This window comes from Mus caroli, chromosome 3 (genome assembly GCF_900094665.2).
Source record: "Mus caroli chromosome 3, CAROLI_EIJ_v1.1, whole genome shotgun sequence".
NCBI lineage: Eukaryota > Metazoa > Chordata > Mammalia > Rodentia > Muridae > Mus > Mus caroli.
In genome coordinates, this window is record NC_034572.1 from 23,009,734 (window position 1) to 23,026,601 (window position 16,868).

The 16,868-nt window shown below is 44.4% G+C and overlaps 1 protein-coding gene and 1 non-coding gene across 2 annotated transcripts in view; one reads left to right on the forward strand and one right to left on the reverse strand.

Moving 5' to 3' along the window:
* Positions 1 to 4,392: 4,392 nt before the first annotated feature.
* Positions 4,393 to 16,868, reverse strand: part of Tmem212 (transmembrane protein 212) — a 30,472-nt gene continuing 17,996 nt past the window's right edge. The window contains exon 4 of the mRNA XM_021159174.1: positions 4,393 to 4,541. Coding sequence (XP_021014833.1) covers positions 4,521 to 4,541 — 21 coding nt within the window. The 3' untranslated portion in view covers positions 4,393 to 4,520. The remainder of the gene's footprint in view (positions 4,542 to 16,868) is intronic.
* Positions 6,355 to 6,515, forward strand: LOC115030803. The gene has a single exon (XR_003836376.1). It is a non-coding gene; the product is annotated as a small nucleolar RNA SNORA81 (small nucleolar RNA).

Sequence of the window (16,868 nt, forward strand, 5' to 3'; positions counted from 1 at the left end):
CTGTCCTTCATAGCCATCGTGCAGTCCCTACTGGGGCATGACAAGGAACAGGCACTGGGTTACAGGAAGCAGCCACCCAGCCAGTGAGCAGAGGTATAGAACACAGAAGCCTGTTCTCCAAACCTTGGTACCGGCCAGAGGTAGGGCCCTGTGGTGCAGCCTCTTGATGTGTTGGCCAGAGCACTTAAAGCCTTGCCTTGGTTCAGGGCTGAACCAGTTGGCTGGAATCCAGGTCAGCCTATGCCACTGGGGAGGCTGGGAGCAGCACTGCAATTGGCACGTTGTCCAAGATCACTGGGCTAGGCTGCAGCCTAGCTCAGGGTTCCTGTTCACCAGGCCTGTGAGCTTTCTCTGGCCCGTGCTGGTGCCTTAAGGACATCTTTTTGTCAATGCTGCAAGAGGATCTCTGTTTTGGGGGTGGTCACTCAGGAGGCTCATTTCCCCAAGTTTCATAACCAGGCAGATTTTCACATTTAAATTTCTGGGTCTACCCCACAAGGAGAATATCTACAAACTCACAGAGCTTCTTAGGAAAGTGTTGTCATCTACTCAAACCTGTGTCCCAGGACAAGGCCTTTATAGCTGCTCCCGCTGCTTTGAAACAGTCTTTCTAAGAAGGAAAAGGAAGAGGAAGAGGAGGAGGAGGAGGAGGAGGAAGAGGAAGGGGAGGAAGAGGAGGAAGAAGAAGAGGAGTAGTAGTAGTAGGAGGAGGAGGAGGAGGAGGAGGAAGGGAGCTGAAGAAAGTCACAGGAAAGTTCTATTTCTCTCGAGGACCACACAAGTTCGTAGCTGACTCCCCATGCCTTCTAGTGCTTATGTGAGTGTATGGGTGCTGGGGAGAGTAGACCCTTCCATGGAGATGCCAGCAAGTTGAACAGGGACTGGTAGAGTTCTGTTTCTTTGGTCTGCTAATACCCTCTCTGCCCAGGTGAATAGGCCTTTCTGTGCATGTCTCCAGAAAAGTCACGGCATCAGAGTCATAAGACATTTGTTTCAGTCAGAAAAGGGCAGATGTAGCTCTGCCTAGGGATTGGCAGTTGGACACTGAAGCAAGGTTTAAATCCTCCTCCTTCCCCTTGGACCAGCCACAAGACAGTCAATAAATAGTAGTGAACCCCGACCTAGGTCTAGGGAGAGTCTTCTACCATTCACTTCCCAGACTCCCCTCTCCTGTTCTCTCTCCAGACTCTCCCCTCTCATTCTTCCCTCCCCCTTCCCTCGAGTTCTCTTTTATCCCCCCTCCCAACCCCCAATCCCTGTTACCCTCTCTTCCAAGGTGCTCTAGCCAAGGATATTAACAAAGAGGCAGGAGCTGAGCTAGGCAGGCCCTTCCTCTGCAGATTCTGGGACTTGCTATGGCTGGTAGGCTTCTCTACTGTTGTGATTTTTTTTTTCTTCCTTCATGGAACTGTCATTTTTGCTTCATTGCATTGCAAGAAAATGATGTCATACTGTGGGGGCCCTGGTCCATTTCCCAGCTTCTAACCTAAGTCTCCTGACCTTTCTCATCTGCCTGCTCTTGGAGAAAATGAAACACATTGAAGCATACAGGTCAGCAAACCTCAGGAAGGCCTCTGCGCCTCCAGGATGGGCTAACTTCTGTAGGTATGTTAATGACCCCCACACAGCCTTATCTGGTTGTCACATGGCAAGGACCCCCTGCCTGAAAAATGGGGGAGGGAATGGGCTTCGGGTTGTGCCTGCAGTTTCCTGGCAGAAGCCTTTCTTCCCTTATGGTGGCTTTAATTACTAGTGTCGGTGTTCAGTGTAATTCTGGCTCCTCCCACGGTTTTTGCTCTTTGTACTAAAGTCTGTCCGAAAACTTAAATCTTACATGCTGCACTTGTGTCTTCTTGTCTGAGGACCGGTGAGCCCTCAGCATGAGTGACATTATGGAATTACTTCCTGGCATGTCAAAGGCTGAAACTGCCCCGTCCAGAAGGACTCTGTTCTTTCAGGATTGTGGAGAGCCAGGCTTGGACTGGATCGATGCTCTGGTGTAAGTTTTCCTCTGCCAGGAAACCAGTGCTTGCACATCATTTGCATACAGCCAATGAGAGCCATCTACTGTTCAGAGGAGGTTTTGGAGATTGTATGACGACATCCTGGAAAAATCTCAGCTGGGGAAAGGCGACTTTTCCCCCCTCTCCCTAAGCCCCATCTTAAATAGTTTCCTTCCCACAGCCCATATGTCCACATTCAAAGTAAGAAACCCAGCCCATTCTCCTGCCCCGGCCCCTGTCCCTAGCTCAGGAATCTCGACAGCCACACAAAACTGGAAATTGGCTGTTTAAAACGAAGGTGCCATATTCGTTCCAGTCTGTAAACTAGACATTTTTTGGCACACAGTGCTGAAGAATTAACCCTTTGATTTCTCCCAGACAAGGGCACAGTAAAATGCCTGTTCTTTTCTTTGTGACCAGAATGGCAAACACCAACCTGTTGCAGTTCTTAACTTTGTGAATAGGGTTCTGGTTAACCTAAGGCGTACACGATTGTGCTATTTCACATAATTCCTCGAAAACTGGATAATGTTCAGGTTTCTGAAACTGTACACATTTCCCCCAGATTTTCTTCCCTCAGTCCTAGAAAGCAACTATTGGACTGTCCATGTCTTTGAGGGTGTGGTAGCAGCCAGAGATCTGGCTTGTTGGTAAAATGTCTGAGGGTCACCTTAAATTATTTCAGCACAGAGTGGGACACAAATAAGAAAGCAAGATGTAGGTGCATGAATAAGCAGGGTGCCCCCATACTGAGGGGAGAGCTTAAATGTTATTAACTTGGACATTTTACTAAGGAGTCCCTACGTGTGCAATCACCAGACCACGGCTAGAAATCTTATCATTCCACTACGGGGCAGATAACAGTGTGGTGATTGAAGACCCGGGGCCTGGGAGACTTGCACTGGATTGCTAGATAGCAATGTTTCGGCCCTGTGCCCTTGAAGAAGTCACGAAGCCTCTCACAATCACAGATATCACATCTGCAACATGAAGGTGTTTATGTCTTATGTCTGAAGTGTTATGTCTGAAATGTTTACTCCGAATGTGTCCGTTTTCAGATAAGTGGGATCCATACTGACTGATGTTTGAAGACATGTACTAAATGTGTGGAATGAAGCCCGAAGCCTTGAACTCTGACATGATGCGCCTGTGTGATGTGTACAGGTGTGCGTGCACCACACTGCATGCGTGAAGTCAGAGGACCGAGTTGTGGAGTCGGTTCTCTCACTCCCCATCAAATGGGTTCAACAGAACTGATCACAGACCTGGCTGTTTAGAGTCCAAGCTGCCAATCCTGGCGGGACAGTTCCCTGAGACCTCACGACTCTCAGTTTGTACAGTTTCCCAGGCATGCTGATGGTCCTACGCTTGGTCAATGACTCAAACCCACCGCACTGAGCTGTGGAGAGCCACGGACACAAGGCCAGGACTAGAGACTCTAGGAAGCACCTCTCTGACGCATCTAAGAAAGATGTCGCTATTGTAGTCAGCCCACTGCCACATGGAGTGTCTTCCTGAGAATCAGCATATAACGGCTACACAGCTCTCAGGAATTTGAGAACTCGGCCTCACATGTATCCAAGGTTCCTTCTAACTACAAACTGGTTTTTGTTTGTTTGTAAGGTTGAATTTTTTTTTGTATTGTACCTTTAAAAAATACTTATGTGTCTGTGTCAGTGGGCAGTCAGAACAGTACACATGTGGAAGACAGTAGACTGCATGTGGTTCTCTCCTTCCACCATGTGGGGCCCAGGGATTGAGGTCAAGTTTTCAGGCATGGTACAAGTCTCTTTACTGGCTGAGCTGTCTTGCAGGTCTTCTGATTGAATTTTTAAGACAGGGTCTCATCACACTCCAGTCTAACCTCAAATTCACTATGTGGGGGAGATGGCCTTAAACTCCTGATCCTCCTGCCTCTACCTGCAATGTACCAGAATCTCAGGTGTCGCCCTCACACCCAGTTTTATGGAGGGCCAGGGATCAAACCCATGCCTCACCCATGCTATATGCAAACTATTCTATTAATGAAGGGACAACCTTAGTTCTTAAGTAGATATTAGATCAAAAACAATAATGAGAAGAGAGATACCCCATGGAGGATAATGTTCCCAACACAGGTCACAGGTCCATGTTTTAACTGTGTCGTGAAAATTTAGAGTCGCGTTTGGTGGTAGCAATAAAGAAAAACTGAGAGAAATGTCCCCTAATTTATGTCATATGGGAGTGCCTTCAAACAAAATGCCCCTCACAGAACAAGAAAAATAAAAACAAACCATTCACTGGCTATAAGTGTATATTGTTAATTTTCATATTTCTATGGCAACAACAGTATTTCAATTTCTACATCATAATATGGGCATTTTTAAATGTCAATGAAAGGACCAAAATGTACAATCATTTCCATTTTATTTCACAAGAACCCAGAAGGTAGGAAGTTTAAAGAACAAAATTGCTTTGTAAATATTTCAAAATAATGACCACAAATAAGGCCAATTTAAGGGGAACACAGCTTCAAATTTATTGTGGATTCTTTGGACCCTAGGGAGGGGGGGAAAAGAAAAATATTTATTTGTACAGTTTATCAAGTGCCGCTTCTGACATTTAATTTAGCTGTTTTTAGTGTCCCAGAAACCACTGAGGGATAGCCCAAATAACAGCATCATGGAAGCACTGAAGGATTTAAGAGCCATCAACAGAGAGAGCCATATTGTGGTGGCAGTGGTGAAGGGGGTGTCAAAAGGTATAAAAAAGAAATACGTGTGCAATAAAGACTCTGGCAGGAACACAGCATAGGCAGGACATTCATTGCCTTTGGAGCAGGGGCTGTGAGGAAGTGGGGATCTTGGCACTGAATATTTCTCCTGGTCATTTGCTGTTTGTGTTGTCTGGATTGTCTTGGTTTAGGGCTTCTCAAAAACTAATAGGAGATTAAAGGGAACTCTTGGAACTCTTGAATTGGGAGCCAAGAACTGAGATTTGACTAGAAGTGAGGGAAGGAATCGAGCATTTCTCAAGCACTTTTCCAGGGCCACACTGGCCTCTTTTGCTCTCCTTAGAAATGATGTTATTCCTCAATGGAAGAGGAGAGCGCTCCCTCTACTTTCCAAAGGAGGAAAGCTGAGGCACAGACATGGTGGTGGTGGGGGGGGGGTGGAGGTGGAGTTGATTCTGATTTGCTTAAAGCAGCCCAGATGGGAAGGGTTAGAGGAACAATTAAATCTTAGTCTGCCTGGGGTCAAGGTGCCAATGAAGGGCTAGGGAGCTGGCTCAGTGGGTAATAATCCTTGCTCTGCAACCATGAGGGCCTGAGTTCAAATCCCCAACATCCATGTAAAGTGTCAGCCAAGGCTGCATGTGTCTGTAGCCTGGCATTGTGGAGTGGAGACTAATGGATCCTAGGGCTTGCAGGCCTCCAAGCCTAGCTAAAGCAGGTAACTTCCCGTTCAGTGAGAAATAGACACATAAAATGATCTCTGTTCTATCCACAAGCACGAGCTCACGTGCGAGTGTGTGCATGCATGCTTGCACACAAAGACATAGATACACACAAACAAACACACAGACACATGAACACACAAACCCACATGCATACATACATGCATGCACTACAAACACACACACACACACACACACATTCACACACACACATGCACACAGACATGCCTGTGTATTCATTCCCACCCATACACAATAGCACAGAGCATTGTTTTCTCCACGCAGCTTTTATAATGCCAAAGCAGCTCTGCAGACAACCACTGCTCCTTGGTTAGAAATCCCAACTCACTTTCCACTTACAGTCCTTCCTGGAGATTTTTCTTGATTGCATGGCCATAGTAATTTCTCTGTAATAGGCAAATTGCGCATAGACTGAAAATATGATTGATGTAGGCTTAAGTGAGATGTTAGCTATAGCTGAGAATACATCAAAATGAAATTTTATATTGCAGCCTGCTCTCCTTTTGACCCTGTACTCCTGGCGTCGCTTCTTGCCCCCTTTTTTGTTTTGACAACCACCCTTAAATACTCTACTTTATCTTATAAATGAGGTATATTGTTTATCCTCCTTTCTCTCTTGCTTAAAGTAGATTGTCTTTTTTATTTGTGAAGTGCTTGAAGGAAGGACAAGCACATTTTTCTGCAAGGAGCCGGATGATGCATATTTGAGGTTTAACTGGTCACATAATCTCTGTCTCTGATGCTCAGCTCTGTCACCACAGAGGGAGAGCAGCCTCAGGCTCAGGATGGTTGTCTTGTAACAGGACTTTGTCTGTGAAAACAGAAATTGGTGTATGATGGAATGTACAAGTGTCATGAGATGTGGATTCTTCTCCTCAGACCATTTAAAAGCTAGATCTTTTTGTTGAGCAGTGTGCCAAAGTTACAAAAATTAAGAGCATGTCTTGGATTTTGTAATAATGAGCACACACAAGCAGAAATGGATACACTGGACCCCAATGACTGGGGTCGACCTCTCTTTTCCTGTCCAGTGTTCTAATATTTGATAAAATATACCTTTACATTTTAAAGGGAAGTTGAAAATTGAATATTTATTTAGATTTATTTAGTGTACATGTGGAGGTGCACACACACATGCCACTATGTGTATGGAGAGGCCAGAGGACAACTTCTGGGAGTTGGTTCTCTCCTATCAAGTGGGTCTTGGGGATTGAACTCAGGGCAATAGTGTTGGCATCTATCTTTACCTAATAAACCTTCTCTCTGGCCTAGAAATCAGATTTGAGTGTTAACTTTCTTTAACAGAATCAAAAACAACAACAAAAACAACAACTACTACTGCTGCTGCTATTCTTAGCTTTAGATCCCTAATTTCCCAAAAGGCCGTTAGTTAGCTTTGGCACATGGGCTACAGTTTGTCAACTCCTGGTTTAGAAAATAGTGCCCAGAATATGGTAGGTGCACAAGAAATGGAATGTACTGTGATTGTCCCAGTGATAAACCTAATATCCCCATGTGGTTCCTCCTAGTTTCGCCAGTCATAGGAGAACAATAGCCAACATAGCAGGCACTCCACACTGCCCTCCAGATCTGAATGGCAGGCAGAACCCTGAAAGCCTGCGTGAGCTGGAAGTGACCTCTCACACATCCCTTGGGCTGAGGAGACCTGCAATGAACTGTTCTGCACAGAAACCTTTGCACCATTAAATGGTTTGAATGTCTAGTTCATGTCCATCCAGAACACTGACAGTACGTATATGTGTTTTGGCGGGGTTATGGTGTGGCAAGCCTGTGAATTCAGTATTGAAGGTAGAAGCAATTTCTCATCATATTTGAGGCTACCCCAGGCTACATTCTGTGTAAAAAGCTTGATTCTGGCCTCCATAACAAGACTGTCTCAGCCACAGCGAATCAATTATTTTACATTTTAGGCAGAATTGTTTAGGGGTTAGAGAGATAGCTTAGTTGGTAAGTGCTTGCTTACAATCATGAGCACACCTGTTCAATCTCTATAACTCACACGGAGACAAAAAGCTGTGTACAGTGGTACTTGGTCACAGGTAGATCCCTACAGCTACCAGCCAGCTGGCCTGCACTACTTGGTGAATTCCAGGATAGTGAAAGACCCTGTCTCATGAAACAACATATAAGTATGTAGGAATGACACCTACAGATGCTCTTTGGTCTCTACATACATGCACACGCATGCATCTGCACACGTATGAACACGCATGCACATGAAGACACAGACATAAACACATGCTCACAGAGAAAGAGTTGTTTGCAGCCCTCTGGGAGATTTGTTTCATCTCGACTGTATATTGCTTTGTACTACAGCTGTTTAATCTTCCGCCCATTTTAATTATTTCCTTGACATCACTGGTATTACTACCATTCTCTTTGGAAAAGGAAAGATGGTATAAGAAACACTGATGTGAAAATTCAACTTAAAAAGGCATAAAAATGATGATCCTTTTGACAATATGCCTCGAGGTTATTTTCCCTAAGTCTTTAGTTTACAGTTTTCTGCCTAACGTGCCAAGGGAGGGCATCAGGGCACATATTTCTTCCTTAAAAGGAAAAAAGATATTAAGGATTATCCAGAGTTAGATTTTTGCTCAAAGTCCAACAAGTGTAGCAAGATAAACTGTGTTATTTGCATTGATGTGCGCATGAATATTAATCTGATAACTTTCTAATATTTTTATTTCTTTATAAAACAACTGTAGACAGGCATAGCCATGCAGATCTTAGCACTTGGGAGGTAGAGGCAGGAGGGTTAAGGAGTTCAAGATCAGCCTCAACTGCAAGGCCAGTGAGAAACCTTGTCTTAAAAGCTGACATTCCTGAGGATGACAGCTGATGTCTTCTGAGCTTCTTTCACACGTGCAAGCAGATAGACATGTACAGAAATACAATAAAGTGATTTTTAAAAACCATAGGTTTGCTGACCAACTGGTGAGGAATAATTAGAAGGAGCCACTTGTCCTGTGGTATTGCCATTTTTTAAGACTTTGAGAAGACATACAGTCAAGAAAGATGGAAGTCATTGTCAATAAATCTTGCCCATTTGCTTGGGTGTTTTCTTGAACTTCTGTTGATGGTGTTTTACTCTGTGACTTCCTTCCTTCCTTCCTTCTTTCCCCATCACCCCCCCTTTCCTCCTCCCTTTGATCAAGCTTTTGCTATAAGTCCCAGGCTGGCCTCAAAACTGTAGTCCATGTTGTCTCAGCCCTCAAGTTCTGAGATTGTAGCATATACCACTACATACAACTTGAAATGTTTCAAAAATATTTTATGCCCATGGGTGCTTTGCCTGCATGCATACACCATGTGTTGAGAATGCCTGTGGAGACCAGACATGGCCATTGGAACCCCTGACACTGGAGGTACAGACAGTTGCGAGCTGCCATGTTGGTGCTGGGAATAAAACCTGGGTACCTGGAATGACAGCCAATGGTCTTAATTACTGAGGAATCTCTGTAGCCCCCAACTTGAAGTATTTAATATGTATCCATCCCTTGGCACTCCAGAGGATTGGTTCTAAGGTTGCCCTTAGATGCAAAAATCTATGATACTCAAGTCCCCAAAATAAGACAACAGTACTTCTCCCAGATTTTTGATGTGTGGTTGATTGAACACAAGAGTTGAAGCTCATGTCAGATTAGGGTCAGCTCTATTATTTGTAAGATCAATGGGTTGTCAATAATATTTTCAGAACTAAGGTCCAGATGAGAAAAATCAATAGAAGAGATTATTCTTCAATTGACAATCTCTCAAAGTAGGATCCTATTAAAAATTAGTTTTTTAAACTAGATATTATCCTAGGAGTGAGAAATCAGTTCTGAATCAGAGTTGAATTGTCATGGCCTCTGCCATCAAAGTTTGAAGTCTACCAGGACGCAAACCATGAAGGAGATGTTAACACATCACTGGGCACCTGTATGGAGTGCAGAGTTAGCCGGGAGTGAACCAAGCACAGGTCTGCTTGGTTCAGAGATGGCAGGAAGGAAAAGCAACTCACAAACTCAGCCCTAAATGGAAGAACTGTTGCATCCCTTTCCACTCAAGTCTAGGGAACATCAGAGAAGAGGGGATGGGAAGCTCGGAAGAGGCAAATGTCAGAGAGCACTGGGCAACAGTGTCTTCTGCACATGACAGGACTGAGGCACTCCTGAACTCACAGCAGCTGTGGTTGCCTAAGACCAAGCCAGACACAAGATTCAGCCAGTCAACATTTCAGCATGGATGAGAGGTGCTCACAAGGCCCCACCCCTAGCTGAGGAACCACTGGTAGTTGAAGGCTACAGGGGGAGGGAGAGTCGGTTTTCTTCAAAGGTGTTGCCTATGGTAGATTACCCAAGCTCCACTGAATAGCCCAGTATCCAAGTGTATACAGGCTTTACTAAATAGACTGAGGGAGGAGGAGGGAGAAAGGGAGGAGAAATGAAATTGGGAGGGGGCCTGGGAGGAAGTAGAGGGGGGAGTAGAGAGTTTATATGATATGATATATGTGTGTATTATTAACATATAAAATTTAAAAAGAAAAAAAAATCTCTCAAAACTTGTAGAGAGATTAGCAGAGCCAACCTCTGCCTCCAAGAAACGCTCAGCTTCCGAGAAGAGCTGGATGCATCAGACCATCAGAACTGAGGTCTGGATGGCAACCTGAGCATGAAGGGATGTCATAGAGGGATGCTGTCTTAGTCAGTGCTCTGCTGCTGCCAAGAGACACCCTGACCACAGCAACTCTTATGAAAGAAAGCATTGATTTGGCACTGGCCTACAGTTTCGGAGGTTTGGTGCATTCCCACCATGGCAAGAAGCTTGGTGGCATGCAGGCAAACATGGTGCTGGAGAAGGAGCTGACAGTTCGACACCCCAATCCACTGGCATTAGGAAGAGAGAGACTCTGAGCTTGGAATGTTTTTGTTTTTGTTTTCTTGAAACCTCAAAGGCTACCCTGAGTGACATAACTTTTTCCAAAAAGACCACACCTTCTAATCCTTTCTGATAGTGCCACTCACTTGTATTCAACTCTATGAGCCTTATGGGAGCCATTCACATTCAAACCTCCCCTTCACAGATAAAAAGCCAGGGAGTGATAAAAGCGGAGTGGATCTTGATACAGTTCTTCCTAGGACCCAGCTTAAGGATACATCCTAGCATGGGCGAAGGCAGAGTGCAAAACCTAACCTAGCAATCAGTGCTGAGAAGAGGTGGCAGGGGAGAACCTTTAGATTGTAGCTGTCAGGATTTGGTAGCTGATCTGAGTTACAAAGGATCTTGGAGAGTGTCTGATCTCTGGCCAAACCCAGAGTCACCTGAAAGGAGTTCCCACTAGAGCCTCATCAGCACCTTGAAGATCAATTGATGTGCCTGTGAACACCTAGGGGAAGTATCCAGGAAACAGACTATTGTGTGGCTCATTAGAATCGGAAGAGTTCTAAAACTGGAGGTGTGAAGCTGAACACCTGAGGTGCTGCGGAACCTGCATCCTAAGGGGTGACCCTAATAAAGGAGATGAGACTGGGAGGAACCATGGGCTGGCGCAAGACATTAAGATGACATGCTCTGTGCAGGAAGCAGTCAAGGAACATGCATGTTGGCAGGGATCCATGGCATTTGGCCACCTTTGAGTCCTTAGCTGAGTTCTTTGTCATGGAAGAAGGGAAGCACAGATGTAATTGTGGTGGTGAGTATTGAAAATATTACAGATCTAGAATCACCCAGCAGAGAGCGGTCTGAGCGTGTCGGCAAGGGAATTTCCAGATTGGATTAACTGAGATGAGAAGACCCACCCTCCGTGTGGGGAGTATCGCTTCATGGGCAGTAGTCCTGCACTGAATAAAAAGGACAGCGAGAGCTGAGCAGCGACATTTGTCTCTCTGCTTCCTGATGGCAGGCAGTGAGGCCAACCACCTCACACTGCTGCTGTGACTTGCCCTTCATACCCTCAGACTGTGAGCCCAAATAAACCTTCCTTCCAAAGGCGCTTTTGTCAGGCACTCTGTCAAAGAACAGGAAAAGAAATGGATACATAAATCATTATGCATACTGGCCAAAATTAAAGCCCTTATAGACCTTGGAACTGTGAGTTCAAGGGCAAGGCACCATTTGTATTGACTATATAAGTCTGGAGTATTTCAGGACTCCTTTGGCTAGATGTGCCGGCCTCTGCTTTATCTTTGGTATGCACAATGGCTTTTTATTTATGATGAGATATTTGACACTGAGGGTTTTACCCTGTTAAGAACATGACTCGTTAAATTCAGTCATTCAGTTTCATCTCTCATGCTTCTTTTGCATCTGTGTGTACCTTCTGTATCTCCATGGTAACTGTTGCTGAGTCCTCTGGGTTCTATCTTCTGAATACTCACTCTATGATGCTTAATCCTGGTTGCCAACTTGACTGGATTAAAAGCCATCAGGAAAATTGACATATTACAGTTCGGAGCATGACCAGAAGAGTATTTGTAAAAGAGAATTGGCATATGGACCAGTGAATCTAGGGGCTGGAGGTGGACAGAACTATCCAATGGGTTGGGGGTGTAGATGAAACAAAGAGGTGTTGAGGGAGAGAAGCCTCTGCGCAAGCCCCGCCCTTCTAATAGCTGCTCTCATTGCTGCTGCTGCAATCCAGATGTTTGAGCCACTTTCCTGCCTTGAGGGTTTAGGAAGTTTACAAACTACACAAAGTTTACAAAGTGTACGAAGTTTACAAAGGGAATCCACAGCAGGGAAAGCCTTCCCTGCCACTTCAGTGGGGTGAATATTCAACAGAGTCTACGTCCCTTTAGTCTAGGTTAGTCAGTAGAGCAAGGACGAGTTCTGTCTCTCCCTCTCCCTCTTGCTTTACTGTAACTTACAGTAAGTGGGTACCGAGACGTGACTGTGAATGATGAATATCTGAAGGAATACTTTGAGTTTATGAACGTGGACATTTAAGAGGAGGCAGTCTTCAGAAGGTAACTAGAGGATGCTCTTGTCATAAAGGCTCTGACTGTAGTCCACCCCTGAGGCCACAGCCTTTTTCTACTTATGACTTTACTCTACAGCATAAGAGGGGAAAGGGATACCAGATTTATTTTTTTTGTTTTACAGTGTAGGTATTTTAGGGAGCAGTACTGGGCCTTTACAGCTTAAAATATTATACACATGTGCACACTGCATGTACACACGGACGTACGCATGCACACACACAAACACACACATATTTATGGCTCATAAACACAAAGTATTACTTTAGATATGTATGTATGCATGTATGTATGTATATATGTGTGTGTGCATTATATATATGTGTGTGTATATATGTATATATATGTGTGTGTGTATATGTATATGTATATGTGTGTGTGTATCTGTCTGCATCTTGGTGCTGGAGTTACAGGTAATCGTGAACTGCCTGGTGTGGGTGGTGGGAACCAAACTCAGGTTCTCTGGAAGAGGTGGAACTAAAGGTGTCTGCTATTCCCACTCTCTGGCCTTTATTTTTAGTTTTTAAAGACAACATTCAACTATATAGCACAGATTGACTCAAATTCAAGATCTCCCTGCATCAGAATCTTGCTTATTGGATTACAAGAATGTATCACGTGGTTGGCAGAATATTATCTCTATATGCACGTGCATGTAAATGGAAATCCAGGTTCCACATATGAAAGAAACCATGTGGCTTCTCTCTTTGTGGCTCTGGCTTTCTTTGCCTGGCATAATGACAGTCAGTTCTCTCCATTCTTGCAACAGCTATGGCGTTGTTTTTCTTTACAGTCTGATAAAATTCCATTGTGTACATGTACCATGTTTTCTTCATCCATGCATCTGTTGATGGTCATCTGGGCTGATTTATAACTTGCCAAAAGTGGATAGGACAGCGGTAAGCATGTGTGGGTATCTCTCTGTTGACTCCAGACTGTTCAGATTTACACCAGGGAGTGGTTCAGCTGGACCTTATGGAGTCTCTGGTTTAAACCGGGAAGACTCTATGCTGATTTTCATAGTGGCTGCCCTAGTTTATACCCTCACAGCGGTCCGAGGTTCCTCTTTTCCCACATCCTCACCAGTGCATTCGGCTGCTGTTGTCTGATCATAGCCACTATTAGTGGCGTGAGATGTAATCTCAGCAGCAGTCTAAATTTACATTTCCCTGATGGCTAAGGATGCTGTGTTCGTCTTTAAATAGTTATCACATACCTATTGTTTCTTTTGGAGGCCGTCAATTCAGCTCATGGTCCCACTTATTGATTACATAAGTTTTTTGGTATTTACTGTCTATATTTCTTTCTATATTCGAGACTGCTTGGTGAATAGTGGGCAAAAGTTCTTTTGCTATTCCACAGGCTGTCTCTTCCTTCTGATGATTATGTAGGGAAAATATTTTAAAATTTTTGCTCCTCCTCCTCCTCTCGTTTTTCAAATAAACTGGAGATGTGTCCCTTATGTATTCAATAATATAGTGGAAAGTTGTTTTCTGAGAGAGCCAACATGAAAATTTTTGTCAGTTTCATATGACAGATTGAATATTGGGTAAGGTTTGCTCTAAAGTGGTTGAAGTCAACAAATAAATAAAAAGAAAGAGAGATCTGAGGATCTGTGAGTTGACATGTGCTTGTCATGTGACTAATGCTCCTAGCATGTACTGTGTCATGGGCTGACATTGTACCTCAGCAATATGATGTAAGTTTGAAACACAACAGTGACTTCAAAGAGGGAAAGAGATGCACATTCCTTCACAAACAAAACAAACAAAACCTCCCCCTTTTCTACTCGCTTTCACGTGATGTTCCCTTCTGAGGTCTCAGAAGATTGTGCCTGACTAATGTGTCAGAAGAAATGCAATTTGTATTTCATAGTCACAGATGGTGAGAGATCTGGACTGATCCCTGGAGGCTGCCTGTCCAGAACCCTGAGTCCTAAAGACGAGCCAGCACACTGCATAGATGATTGATGTGTGCTTACAGAGCAACACATCCCACAGTCTGTCCCACATCCTCCAGCCCGCCAGCAGGGGAAGAGTCCTCATGCCCAGAATCCTATTCTCACCCTGATTATGTCTCTAGTTTTCTCCCTCTGTAGCTATAGTGAATGGATGCAGGCATCCCAGGACAGCTCCAGGTTTCAATACAAGGTAAAGCAATAAGCCCACACTGGTACCTTCTGACTGGAATTGGATCCCCAACCCCACCCCTTTTCATCTCCATTATAATCACCAGGGAATCTAAGTGTAGCTATAGTGTTCCTTGCATTCCTTCACAGTTCTAGAGAATTGGAGCTCTGAGTTTTTAAATCAAAATTCTACCTTGTGATATAAGTGCATTACATGCACACTTGGGTGTGTTGATGGGTGCACACACACACACATGCATGTGCAGAGAGGAACATTTGCTAGTATGTATGAGAGGTAAGGAGGCCTATCTATGGAAGCCAGAGGTAAGGCGCTGGGTGTCTACCTCACTTACTTTCTATCAGCTTGCCAATTCAGCCAGGCTGGCATGCCAGTGGACTGCAGGAATCTGTCTCCTGCCCAGTGACCAGTGGGCACAGGTGTGTATTGTACCGCTTACAGGGGTGGTGGGGATTAGGACTCAGCTTCTTACGTTGACATGGCAGTACAGTATTGACTAAGCCATCTCCGAATTCCCCAAGTTATTTTAATGAAGCAAAGAAACAAAAAAAAAGCCTATTTTAAATATTTTTTTCTTCCCTTCCTTGTCCTTCTTTCTTTTACCTCCCCTGCTTCCCGTCCTTCCATCCTTCCTTCTGTTCAGAATTGAATCCCGGACCTCACACACGATGAGCAAGCACTGTACCGGTTACGGCCCCAGGCTTCTAGTCAGACTTTTTCAAAAGTTAAAGCAGGGTTTCACTAAGTTGTGCAGGCTGGCCTTGAACTCATTCTGTAGCCTTGAACTGTCTTCCTGCCCCTCCAAGCTACCCTGCCCTGCCCCGCTCTCACCCACACCGCCCCCCCCCTCCATATAGCTGTCACTTGCTTATTTTCAGTGTGTTTAGTATCTATCCAAACATGTATTTATTAATAATATTTTAGGCTATGATTTGGAAGACAGGAAAAATGAGCCCTCCTGGACATTTCCTGATAAAAGGTGAGACTGGGCCTGGCAAGTGGACACAGGCTATAGCTTAAGATGGTTTCTAACGGGAAACCTGAGCAAATATAGCAGCCTCCAGTGCCCACACCAGAGTTCACTACGAGAACCATACTCATCAACTTTGCCCTTGTAAGCTGCTGTTGTCCTTGGCATGTTCTGTTGATTTGGTGGTATGAGCACCTTAAGAACACAGACTGGTCACCAGTGGAAAGCCTCAGAAAGGCTGTCATCCAGGAGCCAGAGAGCGAGAGAAGCATGCCTCAGCAAGGTGGCAGGAGTGACAACACCCTACCTAAGAGGGTCAGTGGCCTACATTCCAGACTCTGCAAGGGTTCATGGGGCCACCTCAGTGTCCTTGTCTGTGAAATGGACACATGAACTTCTGAGTATTGAGCAATAAGAAAAACACATGCAGCTGGTCAGTACTTAAAGATAACTAGTACCTGTAGCTAGTAACTAGAAAACAATACCTGCAGCTATTTAGTAACTAACGATAGCTAGTACCTGTAGCTAGTACCTGCAGCTAGCTAGTAACTAGCTAACAATACCTGCAGATAGCTAGTACCTGCAGATAGCTAGTAACTAGATAACAATACCTGTAGCTAGTTAGTAACTGCAGCTAGCTAGTAACTAACTATAGCTAGTACCTGTAGCTAGTGACTGCAGCTAGCTAGTAACTAACTATAGCTAATACCTGTAGCTAGTAACTAGCTAACAATACCTGCAGCTAGATATTAACTAGCTAACAATACCTGCAGATAGCTAGTAACCACAAATACTACCTATAGCTAGCTAGTACCTGTAGCTAGTACCTGCTGCTAGCTAGTAACTAGCTAACAATACCTGCAGATAGCTAGTAACCACAGCTACTACCTGTAGCTAGCTAGTACTTGCAGCTAACTAGTATCTGAAATTAGTACTTGCAGCTAGCTTTCAACTATAGCTAGTACCTGCAACTAACTAGCAGCTACAGCTAATACTTGAAGGTAGTGATTATAGCTTGTAATTAGTTGGTAAACAATAGCTACTGTTACTCTCCTTTGACCAGTCTTCATGCTGCTGCTCTCTCACAGAACTTGAGATTGCAGAAGTGGTAATACCTACATTGTATGATTCTCTGTCTCTGTCTCTGTCTCTGTCTCTGTCTCTGTCTCTGTCTCTGTCTCTGTCTCTGTCTCTGTGTGTTTGTCCTCTCTCTCTCTCTTTCTTTCTCTCTCTCCTTCCTTTCTCTCTGTCCTTCCTTCCTTCCTTCCTTCCTTCCTTCCTTCCTTCCTTCCTTCCTTCCTTCCTTCCTTCC